This window comes from Anser brachyrhynchus, assembly GCF_964034855.1.
Source record: "Anser brachyrhynchus genome assembly, chromosome: 1".
NCBI classification, from domain to species: domain Eukaryota; kingdom Metazoa; phylum Chordata; class Aves; order Anseriformes; family Anatidae; genus Anser; species Anser brachyrhynchus.
In genome coordinates this window covers 96806020-96830398 of record NC_137694.1, presented here as the reverse complement: position 1 = coordinate 96830398, position 24379 = coordinate 96806020, and the positions used below count along the sequence as shown (strand labels likewise).

The window sequence follows — 24379 nt, the reverse complement described above, 5'->3', positions numbered from 1 at the left end:
CTAGAATTTTCGTTCTCTGACTCCCCTTTGTCATATCGTATTGGAGAGGGGGGTACTGTAGGCGTAGATATGAGAGATTACTGATATCCAGTGCACAGAAAGTCTAAAGCAGCAAGCCAGTGCTAGCCTGCATGATGGCTTTATGAGAGATGATTAGAAAGATGACAAAATGGGTAGTATTCATCCACAAATACATCCATAAAGGATAAGTGAGCAGAGACAGCTTCATGCCATCCTAACCCTGGTCAGACCATTGAACAGCCCCACCTTTTGGCAGTGAAAAAAAGTCCTAGAAAATTTTAAATTTGTAAGAAACAGAAGAATTGAATACGTACTCTTCCCTATGCTACTCTCCACAATGTGAATAGAACCATGAGTCATTCCTATGTATATGAACCATCATAAAGGCAAGAAAGAAATCAGACTTTTGGAATTGATTGTATGAGCTTTAATTACCTCATGCTTTAATTATTCTTTATCTTCATGTGACCCTGCTGGCTTTTCTTACAGGCTCCCTGTATGACGACAGGACATCATCTGTAGAAAAACAAGATGATGCTGTACTTCCAGGCCAGGTCTACACATATGTTTGGGATATAACAGAAGAAGTTGGTCCAAGAGAAGCTGACCTTCCATGTCTTACTTACGCTTATTATTCTCATGAGAATGTGGCAATGGATTTTAACTCTGGTCTGATTGGAGCACTGCTTATCTGCAAGAAAGGTAATGAAATGCTTTGACTACTGTAAGGTAACGTAGGCTCATTTTTTAATAACATTAAGGTTGTATGTTAATGAGGCAAGATATATTATTTTTCTTTTTTACATGTAGTGTAAAGGAAATGGTTTTCAGCATCCTTCTTTCAGACACTGAAGTTTTTACATATCAGTTTTTTGCAGATTCATCCTATAATTGTACGATTATAGTGCTATTAGTGGAAATAATTGCCTGTATTGATGGCGTTTTCAGTTCAAATTGTGCAGTTCAGTTTTAGCCATTAAATATCTGATCCCCAAATTCCTGTCTTAGAATAAATACTTTTCTTTTACAGCTTCATTTGAAATAGTTTAACCATTCTGGAGAATAAGGCACAGAAATAATCATTGTTTTATTCGTGCCTTTTAACGACTCTCTGATCAAAAAGCCGTAGCAGTCTGTTTTGTAAAAAGGATTTGAAATCACAGAGCAGCATCTTTTGCTAGTCATTTGAAAATATGGCCATATTTGAGCAGATTACAAGTCCTTGAAAATTGCTTATGCATGTGATCACAGTTTGTCTCTCAGCAGTTTCTCTGCATTCTATCTTCACTAATACAAACTGGTGTCTTGTAGGACATGTAAGTAACCACTAGGTACGTGCCACTGATTTGAGGAAAGTTTGAAACAGCCTAACACTGTGTAAGCTACTTAACCTACTTGCTGGTCCTTTAAATCATAGATTTTTCTGTTAGATATTCTTTTTTAGTAAAAGTTTTGTGAGTTTCTGATCATCTTTCCCTGCAGTTTGAGTCAAACATGTTGTATAGACTGCAGACTGCATGGACTTGGATCTTGACCCTTTCCTGTACAAGGAAAGGATTATACAAGGGCACTCTTCTCACTGACAGACATCTGTTCAAATGCAGAACTTGCCTACTCATTATTACTGAAAAGGAGTGTCATTAGTACTAACCGTGATCCTCCTGAAGTTTTATTTATTTATTTATTCATTGAGAATTGGTGTTTTTAGTATTAGAATACAACACAATACTTAGTTGGAAGGGACTTACAAAGATCACTTAGTCCACCTGACTGACTGCTAACTAAAAGTTAAAGTACATTATCAACAGCATTATCCAAATGCCTCTTGAACACTGACAGCCATGGGCATCTGCCACCTTCCTAGGAAGCTTCTGTGTTTGACCACCCTCACAGTGAAGAAATTTTTCATAATGTCCAGTTTGACCCTCCCCTGGTGCAGCTTTGTGCTGGTCCTGCACATCTGCACAGCATCAAGACTTTTTCTTTTTCCAGTTTTGCCCTATCTAACAACCTGACTTGGGGTAGGCAAGCGTTTGGGAGGGGACACAGCTGACAAGCTGATCCAAATTGGCAAAAGGGATATTCCCTACCATGTAACATCATGCTCTGCAATCAAAAATGGAGATAGAGGACAAAGAAGCGGTGGGTGGAGGTGGGGTTGGCTTCCAAGGTGAATTTTGCTCAGACTGGCTGGGCATTGGTCTGCTTATGGGAACTGATGAGTGATTTTTTAGTGTGTCACTTGTTTGTTCATTTTTTCCTTTTTCCCTATACTACCTCTGTCTTGACCTACACGTTTTTTTAATTCTTCCTGTTCTCCCATCCTGCTGCAGGGGATGGGCAGGGAGTGAGCAAGCAGCTGTGTGGGTGCCTGGCTGCTGATTGGGGTTAACCCACCACAGCCTGACACATTATGAGCGTCATAGGTTGTGTAATGTGGGAAGGTTATAAAAGGGGACTTTTGAGTTAATACATTGACTGAATATTCTTTGCATGACAAGCAGATAAATTCCTCTGTTGATCCGAGACTCCTTCTTTGCAAGAATACAGGAGTTTGTAGCCTCATAAAAAGGAAAGAATTATATAAAGATAGCTGTTTCCACTGCAGGTGCTTCCTCCTAAGTAGAATAATCCGCAAGCTCCCAAATTTTTAGTTCCAGCAGTCCAAATAACATACGTTTTAGTCTTGAATTATGTACATTTACTGAAAGTAGCAAATTGAAGTTCTTGATCTGAGCAATCTATAGAAAGAATCGGTGAAATCACACCAGTTCTGTGTGGCAGTTAATTATGCCTAAAATTAATTCTGCTTATGGATAGAAATCTCACCTGCATCACAAACTCAACTAAATAGCTTCTTATAACTGATCCAATTCTGCAGTGTTTGTGATTCTTTTGTATGTAGAAGTTTTTTGCTTTTTAAAGGAACTGATGATCTCATTGTGGTGCTTGAAAAGGCAGTGTTCACACTGCAGATGGCTCAGACATCATTCTTCTCTTTGCCTTGTAATCTCAGAAGAGAAGCCAGAGTCTGATCGTGGACAGAAGGCTGTTTGATTCTACCATTCATTAAGGTGATATCTGCAGCACATTGCCAGAGTTGTCTGAGTCAATTCATTGCATGTTTTTAATCTTCCCTTGGATATTAGAGACTTTTGGTTCCATGGTTACCCAAACCCAAAAACACTGGAGAAGTAAAATCACTTTATGATCATTATTAAGATCTTTGGTTCTTGGGCAGGCTCAGCCAGCACGTGGTAACAGATGAAGCAAGCTCATTAAATACACAAAAACGCTGTTACACTGATGTGGAAACTACTCTACTTCTGCTTGAAATTGAGATCTGTTGTTTCTTTCTTCTTCACAGGAAGCCTCAATGAGGATGGGTCCCAGAAACTTTTTGACAGGGAGTATGTACTCATGTTTGGTGTGTTTGATGAAAACAAGAGTTGGCAAAGATCAGCATCGCTCAAATACACAATTAATGGGTATGCTAATGGAACGTTACCAGGTACTACCCAAAGCTTGTGTGATGTGAAATGAACATTAGTGAAGACTAAATATTGCCTTTAGTGTTTTTGTGTTTTGTTTTTTTTTTTTTTTTGTGCAAGAGAGCAGGAATGTAGAGGAATTGGATACAGCCTTTTTTAATACATATGCTGCTAGAAGGAAGTTATGCCATATTGCTGATAAGAAGAACAGGATTACTAACTTAAAAAAATAAAATATTTTTTAACTCAGGTAATGGGGAAATAGTGATCTGGCTAGGTAAACTGCTGATTTTACAGCATATGGAACATAGCAGATGGAAAACTTCCTGTAAGTGGAAAATCGGTTGCTGTTAAATCAGATAATTAAGTGGGAAGACCTTGAGGGTAGTAATAGGACTATTTTGTTGCTACTGTTTCCCCTTCTCTTAAGGAACTACTTTCATATCTCCGTCCAGTCTATTGAGCAAATACAAAAGACTGTTTAGAGTTTTTTTGTTTTTTTTTTTTTTTAAACAAATTCTGGAGAGGGTAGTTACTTTCACTACACGGAACGTCACTTTAGCGTGGGTCCTTGTCATTTTTTCAAACAAGAACAGACTGGCTCTCTGAAAGAGAGCTACTGGAGAGCTTCCTCCTTCTCAATCTCACTATAAGTCAGGTTGTCACTTGCATGTAAGATTTAAATATATCTTCCACTGACTTTACAGAATTCTGGTACCTGTTTCATTTACAAGGTTCTGAAACTTCCACGTTGCAATTGCTAATCACAGATATCAGAGATTTATTTAATGTTTTGAGCAAAGACTCATATTACACTTAGTGTGGCGTGGGGAATTTGTATGATTTGCCTGTATTCTGAACGCTACTTCACTTTTCTTTCAGATTTAGAGGCTTGTGCATATGACAACATTAGCTGGCATTTGATAGGAATGAGTTCCAAGCCAGAAATTTTCTCCATTCATATCAATGGCCAGGCCATGGAGCAAAGACATCACCGAATTTCTACTGTTAACCTAGTGGGTGGAGCATCAACCACAGTAAACATGACAGTGAGCGAAGAAGGAAGGTGGCTGATATCTTCTCTTGTCCAAAAGCACCTGCAAGGCAAGGAAACATCTATTTATTAGACAACTGTAGAGTTGTCCTCTTCTTCTTTATGTCCCAAAGAGCTTCTCCTGTTCTGCAATGGTACAGTAACCATGTTTCAGCTGGTTGTCATTTCACTAAGAAACCAGCAGAGAACAGGGCATTTTGTTGGAACTGGAAATGTAAGATGAACAAAAAGGTGTTCTTACCTGCAGCTTTACTGCTGTGTGCAGATCACAGAGCAGCAGCAAATCTGAACTTGAGCTTCTAAGTCTGTGAGCTGCTCAGATGAACAACATTATAAAACAAGTGAGGAACTGCCTGTTTCCTGTGAAACTGAGCGCTTTTAGCTATGGACCACTCAATCTAATGAAAATATTTGCTCCTTGTCATTTGAAAGTGTGTATAATTAGGGATCAAAATTCTGTTTTAAAGAATGAGAGAAATCTCTCTTATGAGAGCTGGAAGACATATATTTTGAAGGGGGGCAAGGGAGAAGGAGGAAAAGTAGCTTTCTATCAGTTCAGCTGGTGTTTTCAAAAAGGATTAGTTGAGAGAGCTGCTGTATTCAATTTGATTAATATGGATTCCTTAGAGGCCTCCCAGCCTACATTTAACCTATGTGGATGCAGCCTTTTTAAGCCTGAGATGATGACAGTTGTGGACCAATGCATGCAGGCAACCTTAGCTGAAGAGATGAGAAATGCAATTGAAATGGTAAGATTTCATAAAATGGAAAAATCACTGTGGTACTCTTTCTTTTCAATTAGCTGGAATGCATGGGTACCTCACCATAAGAGACTGTGGGGACAAAGAGGCGAAGAGGAGTCGTCTCTCCTATAAAGAGCGCCGTATGGTCAAGAGCTGGGAATATTTCATTGCTGCAGAAGAAGTCACTTGGGATTATGCCCCAAATATTCCAGACAGCCTTGACAGGTAAAATAATATTTTGTCAACATAATAGAGAATGTTAATATGAAATCACAGAATAATTCAGGTTGGAGATGACCTCTGGGGGTTGTCTCACCTGAAATTGTACTCAAAGCAGTGCCAACATCAGTTATTTCCAACTGCAAAATTAGACCAGGCTGCATCTCATTGAGTTTTCAAGGCTGGGGACTCCTCAGCCTGGGCACCTTTTTAACCTCACAGTGAAAAAGATTTTCCTTATATATAATCAGACTTTCTCATGTAGCAGCTTGCATCTATTGCCTCTCATTCCTTCACTGTGCAACTCTGAAGAAACGTCTTGTTCTGTTTTCTTTGTAATCTTCCATTAGGTAGCTAAACATAAAACTAAGATGCCTCCTTAACCCTTTCTTCTCATAACTGAATAAACCCAGGTTTTCCTTGTATGTCATGTGTTCCAGCCTGCTAAACACCTCAGTGACCCTCCGCTGTGATCTCTCTGGTGTGTCAATGCCTTTCTTTTGCTGGGGTGCTCAAAAGTGAACACTTTCTTTTACTGCTAATGGGGAGCTCAAAATATTCAGATGACTTGGGAAATGCCCAAGGTAGCATGTGAGCCTGTTTTCTAAATTGCTTTTCAACATGAATTCTGCTGAAAGGAACAGTCCTTAGAGGAGGAAGAGAGTATTTCTACAGAATAAAAACGGCTCCAAAGTAGATTAAATAAGTCACAATAAATACACATATTGGGCTATTTCATTCAACTTAAGATAAATAGAAAGAATTATTTAACAAACTTGAGGTCATAGCGCACAGTGTTGCCAGTGCACTGTAGGTCAGAGAGGTGCTCTGCCAGTTCCTCACTGCTGTAGCAGTGCTGATGTTACAAGCTGATGTTTGTAAGAACCTGTAAGGATTTAAGCAGATCAAGAAACTTCCTTATCCTGTGTGGAGTTACAGTTTCATATAACTCCTTAGAAACATGTTTTTGGCATAACTCTAAGTATACCTTCTTCTTTGGTATCGTTTGCTTCCCTTCTCACTTGCACTTGTGTGGGGGCAAACTTGTCTCATTTTATATCTCTTTCTTTGCTAGTTACATGGCATCGATTAACTACCTCAGTGCTCCAATTTTTCTTCTTTTATTCAGAATTTCAGCATTCATCCCTGTTCAGGAACCCTTTTTGAAGGGCAAATGACGAGAGCAAATACATTACTCTGCATTACTTAATATTTATCCTAGTTTTGTTCAATATTAGAATTCTCAACATTTTTAAAATTGGGTATAATGCTATTGTATGGTGCTTGATAGGGATATAAGGTTATTTTAGCACTGTTCCTGTCTCTCCTGGAGTCTTTGCTACTGTAAACAAAGTGTTTGTTTTTCCTATGCTTGACTATGCCTTTTTAAGAGAACAGCAATTTCTGCTGATTTAACTTGAAATGTAGCTGCTACTTGAGTTTCTTTCTTGCATGTATACTCTATTAAACACAATGAAAACTCTGATACTAACTGGTCACATATGGTCCTAAAACACAAGTCATGTTCCAAGCTTCTTACCTAATTTAGTTTAAAACCTGGGATGAGGACTGTTTGATTAGTTTAGGAGGTTGGATTTTTTTTTGAAGCAGTGAGATTTCTACAGGTTTATCCAGTACGAGTTCTGTATTCTAGCAGATTCCACTATTCAAATTTTGTTGATCAGTTTGTCTTTTCCTTTATTTTTAAGACACTATAAAGCACAGCACTTGGACAACTTCTCAAATCTCATAGGTAAAAAGTATAAAAAGGCTATTTTTAGGCAGTATACTGATGGCACCTTCACCAAACGTCTGGAAAACCCTCGTCCCAAGGAAACTGGGATCTTGGGCCCAACTATAAGAGCTCAACTCAATGACAAAGTTAAAGTAAGTAACATAAATTCAGAGATATATACTATAGCATAATTTTTCTATTGGGCAGAGTTACATGAGAACTAGTTTGATTATTTTTTTTGACAAATCATATAGCTAGTGTTATAAATATTGGCCTTATTAAAAGGTATAATGATGAGTGACGGTGTTTAGGTTAAATTTTTCAACATTCTGTCTATAATTTCCATGATTGTGCTTTATTTTACAAACACTATTCATTTACACTTTTTGTGAAGTATGTTTGTATATTGACAGTGGTCCAAAATGAAAAACGTTAGACCCTGTTGGACTTCTGGGGAAATTTAGATCTGAGGCTGAAATTAATGATATGCTCACTCCTTGCATTTTTTGTTTGTTTTTTTTCTGGCTGTTTTAGACAATGTTACGAAGTTTTCATAGTTAAATATTCTTTTATTGAGTTATCAAATGAAACTACAAAGCATCACAGGCTTGTGCTGCTGCTTTGCAATATCACTTCCACTTGCCTTTTGATTGTCACTTAGTGATACATCACAAGGTTTCATGGCCTTTTGTTGCTACTATGATTCTGAATCTGAATTTAGCACAGTGTTTCTTCTTTTTTTCCCCTGGTTTTATCACAAGTAGATAGGACATCTTATCTTTTCTGCTCACCTCCCCTTTGGGTCTTGGAGTCTGGGAAAAGATAGGCTTTTAATTCAGACTTCTCTCATACTGAAGGTTATGAAGAATTTCAGTCAATAACTTCACATGTTTCTTGAAGCAGTATGTACCTAAAAGCTGGAAGAACAAATGTTCTTTTTAAGTTTTCTAGAAAGTATGTGTAAGAAGCTGAATTTCACTTAATGGACTCCACAAAGCCCAGAATCAGTGGGATCCCGACAGGTACCAGCAGCCTTTAGACACTGGATTTATAATGTTAGACAATATTTAAGGTATCCCTGTGCCTTTCCAGCTCTTCCAGAGCTGAAACCAGGCAAATTCTACTGTAGTTGAATCTTTTGGTTATATGTTCAGACACAGATTTGTGGAGTACTGAATTATTTTTGTCTTTTTTGTTTTGTCTGTCAATACAGATTGTATTCAAAAATAAGGCCAGTCGACCCTACAGTATTTACTTCCATGGAGTGACACTTTCAAAGAATGCAGAAGGAGCAAATTATCCTCTGGATCCCACAAGTAAGAAATTTGTGGGTCATGTTTTACATACCACTTAGTGTTGTGGAGGGTTTCATTGTTTTGAAAGAGATGCTGTAGATAGGAATGCATGTCTAGGAGACCTGAATTCTATGCTCTGCTTTTGCTGACCTGTTACATTGCTTTATAGAGAAAACAGGGTAGTGTGTGCAAAACAAAAACAACTGCCCTTTTTTTTGGTGTCTTAATTTTCTCTTCTTGCTTGTGATTTTAGAGAGAGACAAAAGCTCATGCTGAACTTACCTCAGAGGTAGCTTGAAATGGTATAACTACACCAATTTCATTAAAAGGTACAACCTGACGCTGTATAAAGATCTGACTCTAAGTTTGTATCATTATTGTTTTCCCTCTTTATTTTTTCCTTAGGCAATGACACCCAGAGTAAAGGAATTCAACCAGGGAAGACCTACACTTATGAATGGCAAATTGCTAAAACAGATCAACCCACTGCACGGGATGCACAGTGTATTACAAGGCTATATCATAGTGCTGTAGATATTGAGAGAGATATAGCATCTGGACTGATTGGCCCACTTCTAATCTGCAAAAGTGAAGCACTGACTCAGAAGGGTGTGCAGGTAACATGTCTGGCAACCTTTTGGAGAGATTTTGCTTATGAATTTATCTACAGTGAAATTTGGTTTTGCTTTGATTTAGAGAAATGTCTTGTGAAGAACAATCAAACTAATATTTTTCTGAAGAAATGACTTGAAGACGTAGTAATCATCCACAGTTGTGGAGGAATTATATTCTAATTTTCTTAGAACAGCATTTCAACAAGAAGTCAGCCTGATTTGCAAGTCTGTTCCTAGACGCGATGCTAATTTTTCCTGCTGCTGTTATGCACTCTAAAGACATTCAGATCTGAGCTGGTTCTTGGCTGTCAGACCCTATTGAGTTACATCCATTACAATCTCAGGCATCACTAAATTTAGAGCAATGCGACAGGATGGGAGAGTGTGGGAGAGTGGTTCTCTATTTGCAATCCATTGAAATCTTGCTGGCAAAGACTGAAGCATTGCTTTGGAGAAAAAAATGTCAAAAGCTTGTGCTCAGGTCAAACCAGAAGGCTGGTCCTTTTACTAAGTGCCCTGTTGCATACTATCTGCATGTAAGTAGTGCTAGTGGCTTGCTCAGTGCTCCACCTCAGGCTGGTTGCTGCACTGTCATCCTGAAGTCCTGACCCTCTACTTCCTTCCATTTAGCCCTTGAATCACACTTACCACAACTCTGTTGAAGCTTGCGTTGTTTACATAGTAAATAAGAATGTCTTGGCTCATAAAATGCAATTGTGCTCTGTTGGTTGTCTTTCAGAAAAAGGCAGATGGGGAGCAGCATGCAATGTTTGCTGTGTTTGATGAAAATAAGAGCTGGTACATAGAAGATAACATCAAGGACTATTGCAGCAACCCTGCCAGTGTTAAAAGGGATGACCCCAAGTTCTATAACTCGAACATAATGCACAGTGAGTGGGATATCAAGCTGAAGATTATGAAAGCTCATGTGAGCCTGAGCATTCAGTGATTGATTGTTCAGAAATGTAGTGCAATTAGGGAATTCTGTGGCCAGCACTGGGCTGGCTTTCAAACCAAAGCAAAGGCAAAAGTTATTCAATTTTGATGCAGCTCTCTGCTGATTTGGAGATGCTATTTCCAGAGCTGGAATCTCCATCAAGGCTATTGGGGTTTCAGCCCTGTGCCAGTCTCTCTTTGAGTGTAAATATGAGTCCTGTTCTGTGGACTGACATTGCAGAACTTTAAAAGTCTTGCTCTTTAGTTTTAATATTGGTGAGGCATGAAAATATTGAGACCGCTTCTGTTTTGCTTTCATTTTAGCAATAAATGGCTATGTGTCTGACAGCAGTGAAATCCTTGGATTTTGCCAAGATAACGTGGTTCAGTGGCATTTCTCCAGTGTTGGCTCTCATGATGACATTGTCTCTGTGCGTCTTTCTGGGCATGCTTTCCTGTATAAAGGAAAATATGAAGATGTGTTGAACATTTTCCCAATGAGTGGAGAATCAGTCACAGTGGAAATGGACAATGTTGGTAAGTGGCAAAACTGCAGTGTTTATTTGACAGTTCCTCTAAGATACTATTTTATTCTCTAGTCTGTAAAGATTTACCCAAATTGAAAAGCTTTTCAGATAAACACAGCGGCATAAAATCTTGAATCATTCCCCAGTGCTACTGTTACGTATACAGTTTTGTTGGCTTAGCACATAGCATAGAGGTTGTTTGTGTTTGTTTCTTGCTGTTTTTCTTTCACTTCACAATTAGAATTAGGGTTAGCAACAGTTGTTCTAAGGCATTTTAAGACTGTCCATGCAAACAGTCCAATATCAAGTCCACTGCATAATTCCCAACTTTGATTCCCAGCTTGTCCATCCAAAGTAACCTAAAATGAGCCAAGATTGTCAAATTACGCTGGTTGTAATTGAACAAAGTGGCTATGTATTACCTCTAGGCTTGTGGTCATTTAGCAGCAGTAGAGTCTGCCAGCCTGAATCAGATCACTAACTAGTTCATTAGTATCCATCTCAATGTCTAACTAGAATTAATACCAGATCCTGAAAAAATGGTATTACAACCCATGTAGTCCACACCTAATGAATTAGCTATGAAAGGAGAGAAATGCATTCCTCATTGAAGACTGTCCAATGATCACCTTAAAATCCCACAGGGTTTAGGTATCTTTATTTAAAATATCAGTGGTTTTTTTTTAGCTCTTTTGTATGTTTGAATAACTGATTCTTTTTGTCCTCTAAGCTTGTTTTCAGTGATCTCACAATCTTAAGACCTTATCAGTTAAAAATGCATTGTATCTTAAGAGGTTTTTTTTTTTTTATTTTATTGTTCAAGTCTGGGGGATTATAATAACTTCATCAGAATTGCTGCAATTTCACCAGTTGCAGGGCTGCAACTGGTTGCAGGGGCTGCAGGGCTGGTTCTCATTCCTCTCTCCCAGCTGCTGTTGTGCAGCAGTTTTTTTCCCTGTCTTTAATCTGCTCCCACAGAGGCACAAACCAACAGTGGTTATTGGCTCGGTTCTGGCCAGCAGCAGGTCCCTTTGGAACTGTCTGGAGCTGGTTCTGGTCTAACATGCGGCAGCTTCTGGATTCTTCTCACAGAGGCTACCCCTGAAGCCCCCTGCTACCAAACCCTTGCCACATAAACCCAATACACTACATCATTCTGTCTTCTGTCACTTCTGCTAGTTCCAAAAACAAGCTGCAACAAGCAAAGAACTTGATCTAATGCTGTCTAAGGAATCAGATTTGTATTTTGTTCTCTGCATATCCTAGTTTCAAATGGAGGAGTTTATCTTCTAACTTGAAAGTTTTAATAATTCCTCCAAAACCTAGACATTTAGATGCTTGGATTGGCAGCTTAATATTTTATGTCCATAGTAGAAATTCAAGTTACTTCATTATTTTGAAGATCATCCATCCTTTTTGCATTCAAAAGCTTTTAAAATGCTGTGTTTGTCAAAGGTTTGTCTATGTTTTCTCAAAGTGTTTGTTTTGTTTGGAATTCCTTGTGTGTGGTAATATATGTAACACAAAAGACAGCTCAAAATTAAAATTTTATCTCAAAAGATCAGAATCTTAGATCTAGCTGTAAACATAGGATTCTTTATACAATTTATTTCTTTCTTTTTCATGAGATATGTTTGGACTCAGATCCTAGGTGCACCTTAATCATTGGAGATCTCCAACTCTTATTTATTTGCTATTGTTTATTTACATTTATTGACCCCAGGGAAGTGGTCACTGCACCGAGCCTGTCTGAATTTAAGAAGAGATTGGACTGTGCACTTAGTCACATGGTCTGAACTTTTGGGTAGGCCTGTGCGGTATCAAGAGTTGGACTTGATGATCCTTAAGGGTCCCTTCCAACTCAGGATATTCTGTGATTCTATGATTCTATGATTATTTTTCACTGCAGTGGAGCTCATACGAATCCCAGCTGAGGATTAGCACTCTGCTATAACAATTGCTGCAGAAACAAACCCAGCAACTTGCCCTGACCATTTACACAACAGGCAATATCCACTCCAATAAATACTGCATATTAGAAAAACATTTTTTTTTATTTTGTTTGCAGGCACTTGGCTTTTAGCATCCTGGGGTGCCCCAGAAAAGAGTTATGGCATGAGGCTGAGATTCAGAGATGCCAGATGTGAATATGAGGATGATTCTTCGTTTGAAGTTGTGGATTTCACATACACCAAGACTGATAAAAAGGCTGTTTCCACCTCAGCTGAAGAAAGTGTGGGAGAAGAAGCAGAGACAGATGATTTTGAAGATGATTACCAGGAAGAGCTGGCTGCTATGTACTCCATCCGAAGCTCAAGGAAGTCAAAAGGAAATGAAGAAACACAAAACCTCACAGCACTGGCCTGGGAACAGTATGAAGACGCTGCTGCAAGTTCTAAGGTGGCTGTTGACTCAGGTCTGAAAGTTATAAACACCAATGAATCCACAAAGTTCTTAGAAATTCATACCACTCCTCTTCCCCAAGTTGAGGCTGAAACATTCCAGTCAAATTACACATCAGTGACAGCAGAAAAGGATTTATTTTTAGCTAGCACGAGTGATGGAAAGCCTGACTTAGTATTTGAGAATAGAAGCCAAAGCAGTTATGCAATAGATCACAGTAACATGTCTGCAGCTGAACACTTGCTGAGCAATGGGGAAGCCCAAATGAAAGTTGCAGAAGAGCCTTTGACTAATGGAAAGGACAGTATTTTTTTTTCAGAAGAATATCAAACAGAAAGCACGGGGAAAGGAAATGACAGCATTAATAGTAAAAGGAAAAAGCGAAGCTCACTGGCTATTAAGTTTTACTCCGTGCAAAAGATGAATGCCCTTCTAAATCATGTAAGAAATAAAAATGTCTCATTTTCTGACAAGACAAGTGCACCTCATTCCATGCATCATGCAGAGAACACCACCAATATAACTCTTGTGGGAGATGGACAGCTTCCAAATGATTATGATGATGAACTGGAAGAGGAGGAAATTAAGGTGGGAAATGCTATGCCAGCAGTTAATTTGACACTTGAATTGGATGTCTTTGTAGGAGGAGATGAGGCTAATGCATCCAGCCTCTCTGAACTCGAATTATCCAAAGACAAACAAGCAGATACTTTTTCTTTAGATCATACTTTGGGCAATGTAAGACCTAATTCCAGCCCTGCACTAGTGAAGAACTTACTGGAAGCATCATTGCCCAGGACCGTGAAGTATTCATCCAAAATGACAAATGAGGAATGGAATTTGGTGTCTGCAAAGGAGAGTCTGAGATTAGAGGCAAACTTAGATAAGTCTGTTAGTGGTAAATTCCTTCATGGTGGCAGAAATGGTACATTATTCCTAAATAAGCATATGAAGAAGGATGAAGGGTTTTCAGGTCTAATGGGAGGAAAGCGCAAAGGCAGCCACCTGCACCCAACTCTGAAAGGAAAGCGGGGAAACAAGAACGATACTTTGAGTTCATCCGGAACCCTCATCAGGATACGAAGGAAAAAACAGGAATACCCAAAAACTGTTCACTTGTTGAGCCCAAGGAGTAAAAAATCCCAGAAATTCACCAAACCTACTGCAGAGTTTGGCCGCGCGTTGTTTCCGATTGAGGCCAACCACACGATGCTGCCGTGCTGCACTAACACCACAGAGGCACCCAGTGAGGCCAGCCATGGAGGGCTGCCAAATCACACGCTCTCGCCACGGCAGTTTAAGCCATCCATTGTGATTGGTCTTCCCCATGGAAATGGAGACTACGAATATTTTTCAGGAGAATATTACACTGAGGATACATCAGGTGGTGAATATGAATACCATTATGTGACCTTTGATGACCCGTACATGACAGACCCAAAAGTGAACATCAAAGAGCAACGTAACCCAGAGAGCATTGCTGAACATTACCTGCGTAGCAGAGGGAATGAGAGGAGATACTACATTGCAGCCAAGGAAGTCTGCTGGAACTATGCAGGATTTAAAAAAAGGTTTGGCTAAATCCTTTACTTTCTTTTTGCATACCATCCTCATATGTACTAGCAGAATGTCGATATACGTGCTGGTACATTAAAGAACATCTGTAACGTGCGGTGTGATTTCAACGTTTCAGTTACAGGACTCTAAGAATTTTCCATGGGAGGCTGGAACCCACTTAGAATGTCACATAGAGAGATTACTATAAGTAAGAACAACGTAACTATAAACACTTTCCTTTTTTTTTTTTTTTTTTACCCCCCCCCCCTTTTGTAGACTCACTAGAAATGGTCTTCAAAACAGAAGTTGAAAAACCCTGTATAGTAGGTCAGGAGGGAAACTTCCAGTCACTTTTGTTATACTTGAACAGCGTGTTTTACGTCCTCCTTGAATTCTTGAATTCTGTAGTAGAAACGGCATAGAGACTTCCTTGCGCAAAGCCTTTCCAGTGTTAAATGGGCTAACTGATCTAATACGTGAAGGACGTGCTTAGAGGCAGCATGGAATCACACAGTTTCTAGCACTAGCAAGAAGTGGTTCTGGTGTCTCAGTTATCTCTTGTAAAATCAGATAATACTTTCCAACCTTACAAGGTCATGGCACTGAAAAATACATGCAAAATGATTAACCATGCTAGTGATGGAAAATGCTTTATATTTAAAGTGAAAACAAAGCTGCATGAATTATAGCAGTGTTGTTCTTACTGTTTAGAGAAATCAGAAGCTGACTGGATCACAGACCCTAACATTGAGGATTTTCCTTGTATTTTTTTTTGACAGCGCCCCCATGCCACAACAAAAAGTATGTGACTTGAGAGAGACTCGTACTAAAAATTTAACTTAGTTCATCCAAATTAAGATCACTGCTTACCCTACAATGTGTAGAATTCCTAGTCATTTTTTCATCAAAAAGCTGAATATTGTTGTTCTTTAAATGAACAAGACCAAAATAGCCTGCTTTGCCACAACTTCAGTTTTTATCAAAAGCAGCAAAAGGAGGAGCAAGGAAACAGCTAGTACAGAAAAATAAGCTCTGAAATATATAATTTTTCAGATTGAATTTCCAATTTATTTGAATGATTTTTTCCACCCTTTTTCTATATCCTCTGGGTTTATTCCTGACTCACCTTAGTCTGTGTAAACGGCACTTGTAAAAATAGCAGAAACCACAGACAGTTTCTCAGTGCGCTTGGAAAAATAAAGAAATCCTTATGCTCAGAGCTCTATACAGATCTCCCCAGTGAGGTTCGTTCTCAGCCTCTGTGATGTACATAATTTCAGTGAAGTTAACAGAGCCCATGGCATATGCAGTCTCAGTGTGCGGAGGAGCTGAAAACCAGTCTTCCATTGTATGAGGTGACATAGGTTAAGTTTCTATTTTTGCATTACTGGTAATAAGGCAATGTTTATATTTTATCAGAATAATAACCTCCTGGTGCTTCTATTTAAGACCTAAAGAATGGTCTGAGTGATTAAAAGTGTATTGGTTCTTACCCTCTCTGCTTTTGCAAAATACAGATATAATTAGATGTAAAATGTGTGTCTGTTAGGTTTCTGGAAATGGTACATCTATGAGAGTAAGGTGTAGGTAGCGCAGTACATTCTGAGCTAAGCTCTGATTTAGCTTATTGAGGCTAATGGTAAAAAAGTAAAACAGCTCAAATGGGTTTCCAGAGGCTAGTTGGAGTTTTTTTTCAGTGACAAATGACCAAATCTTTGAAGGATCTCATGAACTGAAGAAGTAGAATTGATTAAATATTGTAAGCTACGATTTTCAGAATCCTCTGACATTTGTGTGCTTATTCTTTATATTCTGAAATGTTTCTGTTGTAAGAGTACTTATATCTCATCAGAGCAATTTCCAGTTCACTTGTATGATTTTTGTTGTTTGTTTGTTTGTTTTGTTTTGTTTTTTTCTGGTGGGAATTTCGTTTCAGTACAATGGTGAACAACAAAGCCTGTAAAGATGGTACCACACATAAAGTGATTTTTCAAAGGTATACAGATAGTACCTTTACAACTCTCCAGGATGAAGGCGAATATGAAGAACACCTTGGCATCCTGGGACCAGTTATCCAGGCTGAAGTGGATGATGTAATCCTAGTAGGTCACTGTTTTTGAGTATGCGTACAAGATAGGAGTCTCATGGTGATCTTAGAGTGATGTAAATGAGTCTGAAAATACCACGTTTTAAAAGATGATAGGGGAAACATTTTTCAGAGCTAGAAATTGCATTGTGGACAGAAGAGCACAGTGATGTGTTGCTTCATTGAAGGGGTAGTATCCCCCTTTTCTCCACTATCCACAGTAAATTCACTTCTGGTTTTCTAGTTTCCAACCATCAAATACTCCTCGCCATTCTCTGTCCAGTCTTCCAGCACACAAGGATGGAGTACATACAGTAAATCTTGTACACTTCTGCTTATTTCCATGAGTGGTATACATAGGAACACATTGAACTATGTTAAAAACATGAGTAAGAAGAAAGTCTACTTTAGCCTGGGGAGGTAAATATGGAATTTCCCTATCCTCATGTCTCTTCTCTGGGACAAGGGAGAAGCGCTGATTTCAGTGTGACTGACACATACATTACAGTGTAATGTTACTATTTGGTTATCTTGTGCCCTTCTTTACTGCAACCATGCAGCAAAACATAAGTAGAAACTCTCTGCTTGCTGTAAATAAGCATACCCAGGAGTGAAGGGCAACAGCAAGAATCTTAGGAGTCTGGGCTCAGTAGAAGACAGGGGGTCAGACTCGTGTTTCCTACTTTGTAATTAACCACCTGCATTGTAGTATGTGACTCTGCATGGAGATCTCAAAGGATATCCTTACCAACTTTGACATGGACAGTGTGGCCTGTAGTCACAGTGTGGCCTGTAATCTTCATCCTGGTTTGAGGTTATTGGAATGTATTGTGTAGGTGCTGTGGTTTAGGCCTGAATTTGCTCAACAGAATTTTTTTCCTTTTTTCTAGGTTCATTTTAAGAATCTGGCATCCAGACCATATTCCCTCCATGCCCATGGACTCTTCTACGAAAAGTCCTCTGAGGGAAGCACTTACGATGATGAGTCTACTACTTGGTTTAAGGAAGATGACAAAGTTCAGCCGAATAGCAGCTATATATATGTATGGTATGCAAACAGGCGATCAGGACCTCTGCAGTCAGGAGCAGCTTGTCGGTCCTGGGTCTACTACTCTGATGTAAATCTGGTAAGGAAATCGAAATAGACATTGACAGTGTTGCTGCAGTTGATCACAAAATTGTTTAGGTTGTAAGGGACCTCCTGATATCTAGTCCAATTCCACACACCCCCCAGCTGTGGCAGAATCTGATACAGTGGGTTGTCCAGGACCACATGCAGTCAGGTTTTGAACATCTCCAAATGATGTCACTGTACAGCTGTGGAAATGTAAGATGCAGAACACTTTTTAGATAGCTGTCCTTTTTATCTGGCCTAATGTTCCTTTCTGACATTTAATCTCTTACATTCAGTTAAAAGGGGATATGTGCAGTTGATAGATTTAAATTAGGAAACTCTAGTTGACTGAGCGGAGGAGAGTAAGGTTACAAAGCAGTGGAAATGCAGGCCCCTTCCCTTGAATTTTTAGGGTCCAATGCGCTTCCATAGAATGTTAGGCTTTTTGACATCTTTTGGAAAGTCCACTCTTACATTTAATGTGGGTTTACTACCTTTTAGGAGAAAGATACTCACTCAGGTTTGATTGGACCAATACTGATCTGTCAAAAAGGAACCTTGAGTATGTCAAACAATGAAAGAACATCCACCCGAGACTTTTTCTTACTTTTTATGGTCTTTGATGAAGAGAAAAGCTGGTACTTTGACAAACGTTCTAGAAGATCTTGTACTGAGAAGACCCAAGGAACTCAACAATGCCACAAATTCTATGGTACTTACTTCCTTTTGTCAAGTATTCAGTTTATTGGGGTAGAGGGAAAGGTGTTGGGGAGGTTTTCTCAACTCACCCTGCCTTTGAACATGCATAAATCCTGCACATTAATTATGTAAATTTGTTGTTGTTGTTGTTCTCCTGTACCTGTAATAGTCATAGTTTTATATGCAAAGATTATCATTGGCTGGAAAATTGTTATTAAAATGTAGAAAGGACATGTTAGACAAAGTTTCTACAGAAAGTTTCTTTCACATGCATTTACCCCCTGTATTTAAAACAAACAAAACTATTTTCAGTAAGAAGCTAATACTCTGGAAAAGTGAAACCTGCCTGAGTTGTAGAAGTACAATAATAATTTGGCAAATCAACAAGTTCTACTGAAAGAATTTTAAGCAGTTTTAGGACAGCCTTTCATATTACCTCTGTGTGGATACAGAGATTTTAGTTATGTAGAGTTAAGTAGCTACGTGTTGAAAGGTAATCTGTTGTTCTCTTTGAAATAATGGTCATTAATGAAACCCTATGGAAATCTGCACAGTCTTTTAAAAATCTGATGTTTTTGTGCCATAAATCTTAAGTGATCATGTTTGAAAAAGGCATGTTGAAAAGTAGAATCTGCCTTTGAAAATGTGGTCTCCAAAATCAGTTATTAATCAAGGGTGTCAGTTGTGACAGAATACATCATTGTTCTCCTACCTGCCACATGTTGCAAGCAAACTGAGCTCAAATCCTGTGATGAGGTCCCTGGATTTTCTGAATTGATGGTACATAGACTATATTGTATAGCACTTTAGATTGTAAAAAGTAATGTTTTTTCCCCAAATACGTTACTTTGTTAAATATTTGACTCATTTTAATAACTGTATTCTAGCACTTTATAAGACCTATTTTGTGAAGTGTATCCTTATCAACAATATGTTCTTTTTTTAGCAATTAATGGAATTACCTACAATTTGCAAGGCTTAACGATGTATGAAGGTGAACTGGTCCGATGGCATTTGCTGAATATGGGAGGGCCAAAAGACATTCATGTTGTTCATTTCCATGGACAGATCTTCGTTGAACAAGGAGAGCCAAAGTATCAGCTTGGTACATATACACTCCTTCCAGGTAAGTATTAGAATAAATTCTAAGGTGTGATTGGTATAATCATGACAGACTGTAACAATGTAAGGAAGAATAGAAGTTGGCTTTGGGCACAGGGAGAAAAAGTTTGAGGGCACTAACGGTTCAATTGCCAGTGATGGTCAAAAACTCATCACTTTGCACCTCCCTTAAGGTGCAAATGTGCACTTATTTTAAGAGGTGGGAAACAAAGATAATGTTGTCCTCTAAAACTGGAAGGATGAGTAAAGTTACAGACAAAACATATATGGTATGGGCAAATATCTTCCCCTCAGATGGGCAGAGATGTATATGGAAGATGAATAGTAGTATGATCTATAGCGCAGTTGACACAGTGGTGATAGTTGCTGCTTTCTCTGCTATGTTTAGCAGGTTATTTAATTTTTCTGGATCAGGTCATAGCATGATCTTTAGTTTAACATCCAGCCTAACTAACATCAACCTAATCATAATGCTACCACTTCTGATATGTTTCTTTCTTCCATTTTTTTCAAGGCTCTTTTCAAACAATTGAAATGAAACCACAGAGACCTGGCTGGTGGCTTTTAGACACTGAAGTGGGGGAATATCAGCAAGCGGGAATGCAGGCATCCTATTTGGTTCTAGAGAAAGGTACTGAACTAAGGTATTTTTTGTCTGGAGGAGCCAAGTTATAAAGTCATGTCTACACTTTCAGGATCGCTAAAAGTAAATTTGGGAGATGTTTCAAGGAGGAGGTGGAGTGATTACTGTAAATTTATTCTAGAAGAAAAAATATGCAGCCTTTAGCATACTAGTCATGAACTTTTTTTTTTTTTTCCCTCACAGTGACCAGTAGATTAATCTATTGAAATAAAATTCAGAAATTTATTTGGTCTTCTTTGGGAAAAGAGTGGTGATGTTACAGTATTATTAATAATTGTTCTGAGTGCTGTTTTAGAACATTCCACCAAGATGTATATTGGAATAGACTGCTTTTTAAAAACAAACTCCTTGATCTCTCTCTAGAGTGCAAGATTCCAATGGGTCTGGCAAGTGGAGTTATACTCGATTCACAAATCAACGCTTCACATCATATAGGTGAGTTAATAGTTGAAAAAGTCCAGACATGCTACTGAACATCCCTAGCAAAGTATTGCAGTTCCATATTTTTTTTACATCTCATGATACATCGTAAAAGATCAGTTCATTAATGAATCAACTGTCAGGTTAAAAAGCTCTTCAATTCTGCAGGCAGAGATCATGACCTGTACTAGGTGGGCCTCATCATTGTATTCTAACACTGTTCTGGGTCTTCTGTCAGCGTTATAAGCCTGAGAGGGAGTCCTCTGTCATGGGCCTGCTGGATGACGTGGAACAAATCTAGCTTCATATTTTTGTCCTCTGGGTTCCCTGCTTGAGAATCAACACCAAATGTTAAAAAAAAAATAATATGAGATTTGCATGTGGTATGAGCTGTGAAAGTGCAAAGTGTATCTGTTATGAAAGATTTGGGAAACTAGCATCTAGAGCAGTCACAGTCTTTGATTTACCAAGTTTATTCCTGGTATAAAATTGGTATCACTTGGTAAGAGATACTGATAGAATTCTACATAGACAGAGGCAAAAGAAGATATACAGGTTGTACACACAAGAAGAAACACACCATTTCCCTTGAAATAACAAATAAATTACCTATTTTGAAGAATTGATTTTGCTGCGGATGTAACTGCATTTTTTGATATTCTCCTCCCCTTCTTGTCCCATCCCCTCCCAGTGTTATGAAGGCTTGAAAGCTGGTTCGTATATATTCAACATCAGTTCTTAACATGGAAACTTCCTTATGCATAGGGGAACTCTGCCATGAATATGGCAATATAGAGCATATTTCGTCTGATCCTGCTTACAGCCAAAACTTGTTTAGCCAACTCTAGACCCTGATCCCAAATCAGTAGAGTATATTACATAAAATGCTGTTATTTTTTAAAGTCATTCTTCTAACTATAAAGCTTTGTAGGGTAATAGTTGACTTGCAGATGCTGGCTATGTCCAAATTCTCCCCCCCTTCCCCCCTCCCCCAACAGATCTGAAAAGAACTGAAGCACTTAAATTAAGCATCTCCTTAAATTCTTGCTTTATTCATATTTTCTCTGTAGACTATTGGGAACCTAAGCTAGCCCGATTAAACAATTCTGGAACATACAATGCTTGGAGCACAGTAATGAAAGATGATCTCCCTTGGATCCAGGTATAAAACAACACACGCTTGGCCATCACTGAGTCTGGACACGACCATACAATCCTGTGTTGTGATTCTGTTGTAACTTCTGTTAGAAGGTCAAGCTGCTCTTGTTCTTGTAGGGAAGACTGCTGGGGAAAACTGAGAAGATGCAGCAAGTTTGATTGGTGATACCATAAATTGCCCGTCTCCTCTGGTGTAACCCAATCTGTACTGCTGTTGAGGCTCAGATCCTGGACAGTTACCCTTACAATTTAGACTAGCCATTTTGTAGGCATATTAAGTCATTCTTTCCACTACCATTTTTTTGTACTGTCTACCTAACAGTACATATTTATTTTTATGTAGGTTTGTTGGGGGATCATTTGAAGTGTAATACTCTCTAGTATTGCTTCAGATAGTTTTGGAGGTTTTTTGTTTTTACTGGATGCTTCTATGCCCAGTTTGACACATCACAGGGAAGTGAAGCTTATGTGATTATGGCTTCAAGTACTGCATTAATCAGTTGCATCGCTTCCATCTTTCTTCTATTCCCATCACTTTTGCACCAGATAGCCAGTTTAAACCCAAATCTACAGAACATAGCTAATTTCTTAAAAATCAAATGAAAATGTGCAGTTGGGAGAAGAGAGACTCGAACTAGTGTTGCAGCGTAAGTTCAACAAGTAGCTGTTACTTTTGGCTTGCTAATGTTTGACATACTATCAAGTTAGTGGAGGTGAAGTAGGGGAACTGTAAAGAATGTTGGGAAGAGAAATAATTTGATAAGGGATGTGGTTGTGAGAAGCTGAGGTTATTGCAGGAAAGCATGCAGAGATGTGGGGCGGATGGCATATGCCAGAGAATGAGTTCCACTGCTGACAGGAACATCTTGCTAATTTTTTCTTGCGTGCTGAGCGCTTGAATCTGATGTCAGAAGGGATGGTGGCTATCTAGCACTTCAGAATGTCATATTCCATTCCTCAGCCTGAATATCCAAAACTAGAGGTGGCTTATGAAAATATGAGCCTTGACTTTCTCTATACTATTTCTGTCTATCTGTAAAAATGGAGATAGCAATTCTGCCTAGCACAGATGCAGATATTCTGAGGTGTCTTTGTAGTGCTGTGGTGAGCACTGAATGGACTAAAATGGACTCTGAAACTAAATACACACAGAAATTCACAAATGATATTAGAGAAAGCATTTGTTTGGACTCTGCCATCTGTTTGTATTCCTCCTGAGAGTATTAGTATTGTGGGTACCAAAATGCAGGTCTCAAAGCAATTGTGTAGATGCCAAAGAATGACACTTACTTCACTGTGCAGTATTGACTTTATAAACATTCAAATTTCCTAGGTGGACTTTCAAAGACAAGTTCTGTTAACTGGGATACAGACACAGGGTGCCAAACAATTTTTAAAGTCCTTGTACGTCCAGAAGTTCTTTATTGCATACAGCAAAGACAAACGGAAGTGGAACACCTTCAAAGGAGACAGCTTTCAAGCACAAAAGGTCTGTACATGCTACGGGGGTTGCCACAACCTAGGTAACCTCATTAGATGATGCAGTGAGGTGATAACTTTATTTTGGTGGTCTTCAGAGACTTTAATAATATAGTGCTTGAATCAAATTATCGAATAATCACATTCAGACTAGAAGACAAATTACAAGTTGAGGAACCTCCGAGGCTGGAGTTTAGATTAGCCCTGTAACCTTGACTGTAGAGTCTGGCTTTCTCACAAACATCTCTCCCTGTTTTTATTTCTGAAGCCCACATTGGCTTTTTGAAGCAAGCAGGAAGATGAACTAAAAAGTAGGCCTACCAGATCCTGTTTTCTTTCTCTTCCTTCCAGCTGTCACAACAATTGAATTTTAAACTGTCTGAAACGCCTGTAGGAGGCCCGTGTAATAAGAATGGTCATACCCTGCAAGAGGCTCATTTTATGCCTAACCCTACCAAATACAGCTCCATTCCATTTACTCTGAGGTGTCTGTGGTGGAACTCCTAAACCAATAACCTATTCTCTTACCTCTCCTTTTGCCTCTACTAATGTCTTTGTACAGTTTTATATAGCACATAGCAATGGGTTGTTTATTTGAACTGAGGCCTACAGGTGCTTCTACATGTGCTAAGGTGGAACTATGAGATATTTCAAGTCGCCCTGCAGCATAGGTTGCTCTGTCACAGTGGAAGGTGCTAGTGGCATAAAAGACCACTTTCATATCAGCGTGGGCTTTCAGTTTGTGTTTGCATTATATTAACTACATGCGGATTTTTTTAATAGATTTTTGAAGGTAATTCTGATGCCTATGGTATAAAAGAGAACATCATCGATCCCCCTATTATTGCTAAGTATATCAGAGTCTACCCAACACAGGCCTATAACAGGCCTACTCTTCGCATGGAGCTCCTTGGCTGTGAAGTAGATGGTAAGAACAGATCATGTGCTGGTGCTTCCTTTCTGGCTAATTTTTGAACTAATATGTTAAATTAAGCTAAAATTGCGGGTGTTCTCAATTCCAACATTGTTGCTTAAGCTATGGCTATTCGGATGAACAGAACTA

General features: G+C 38.8%; 1 protein-coding gene across 2 annotated transcripts in view; it reads left to right on the top strand.

The window, feature by feature from the left end:
- Positions 1-24379, top strand: part of F5 (coagulation factor V) — a 40640-nt gene that overhangs the window by 12016 nt on the left and 4245 nt on the right. For both annotated transcript variants that reach the window (XM_080566114.1, XM_080566115.1), the window contains exons 4-22: positions 511-723; positions 3389-3532; positions 4395-4616; positions 5369-5534; positions 7238-7415; positions 8477-8579; positions 8964-9175; positions 9912-10062; positions 10433-10645; positions 12704-14609; positions 16532-16697; positions 17572-17808; positions 18297-18507; positions 19441-19620; positions 20131-20247; positions 20623-20694; positions 21750-21841; positions 23171-23326; positions 24100-24244. In XM_080566114.1, coding sequence (XP_080422240.1) covers positions 511-723; positions 3389-3532; positions 4395-4616; positions 5369-5534; positions 7238-7415; positions 8477-8579; positions 8964-9175; positions 9912-10062; positions 10433-10645; positions 12704-14609; positions 16532-16697; positions 17572-17808; positions 18297-18507; positions 19441-19620; positions 20131-20247; positions 20623-20694; positions 21750-21841; positions 23171-23326; positions 24100-24244 — 4884 coding nt within the window. The remainder of the gene's footprint in view (positions 1-510; positions 724-3388; positions 3533-4394; positions 4617-5368; positions 5535-7237; positions 7416-8476; positions 8580-8963; positions 9176-9911; positions 10063-10432; positions 10646-12703; positions 14610-16531; positions 16698-17571; positions 17809-18296; positions 18508-19440; positions 19621-20130; positions 20248-20622; positions 20695-21749; positions 21842-23170; positions 23327-24099; positions 24245-24379) is intronic.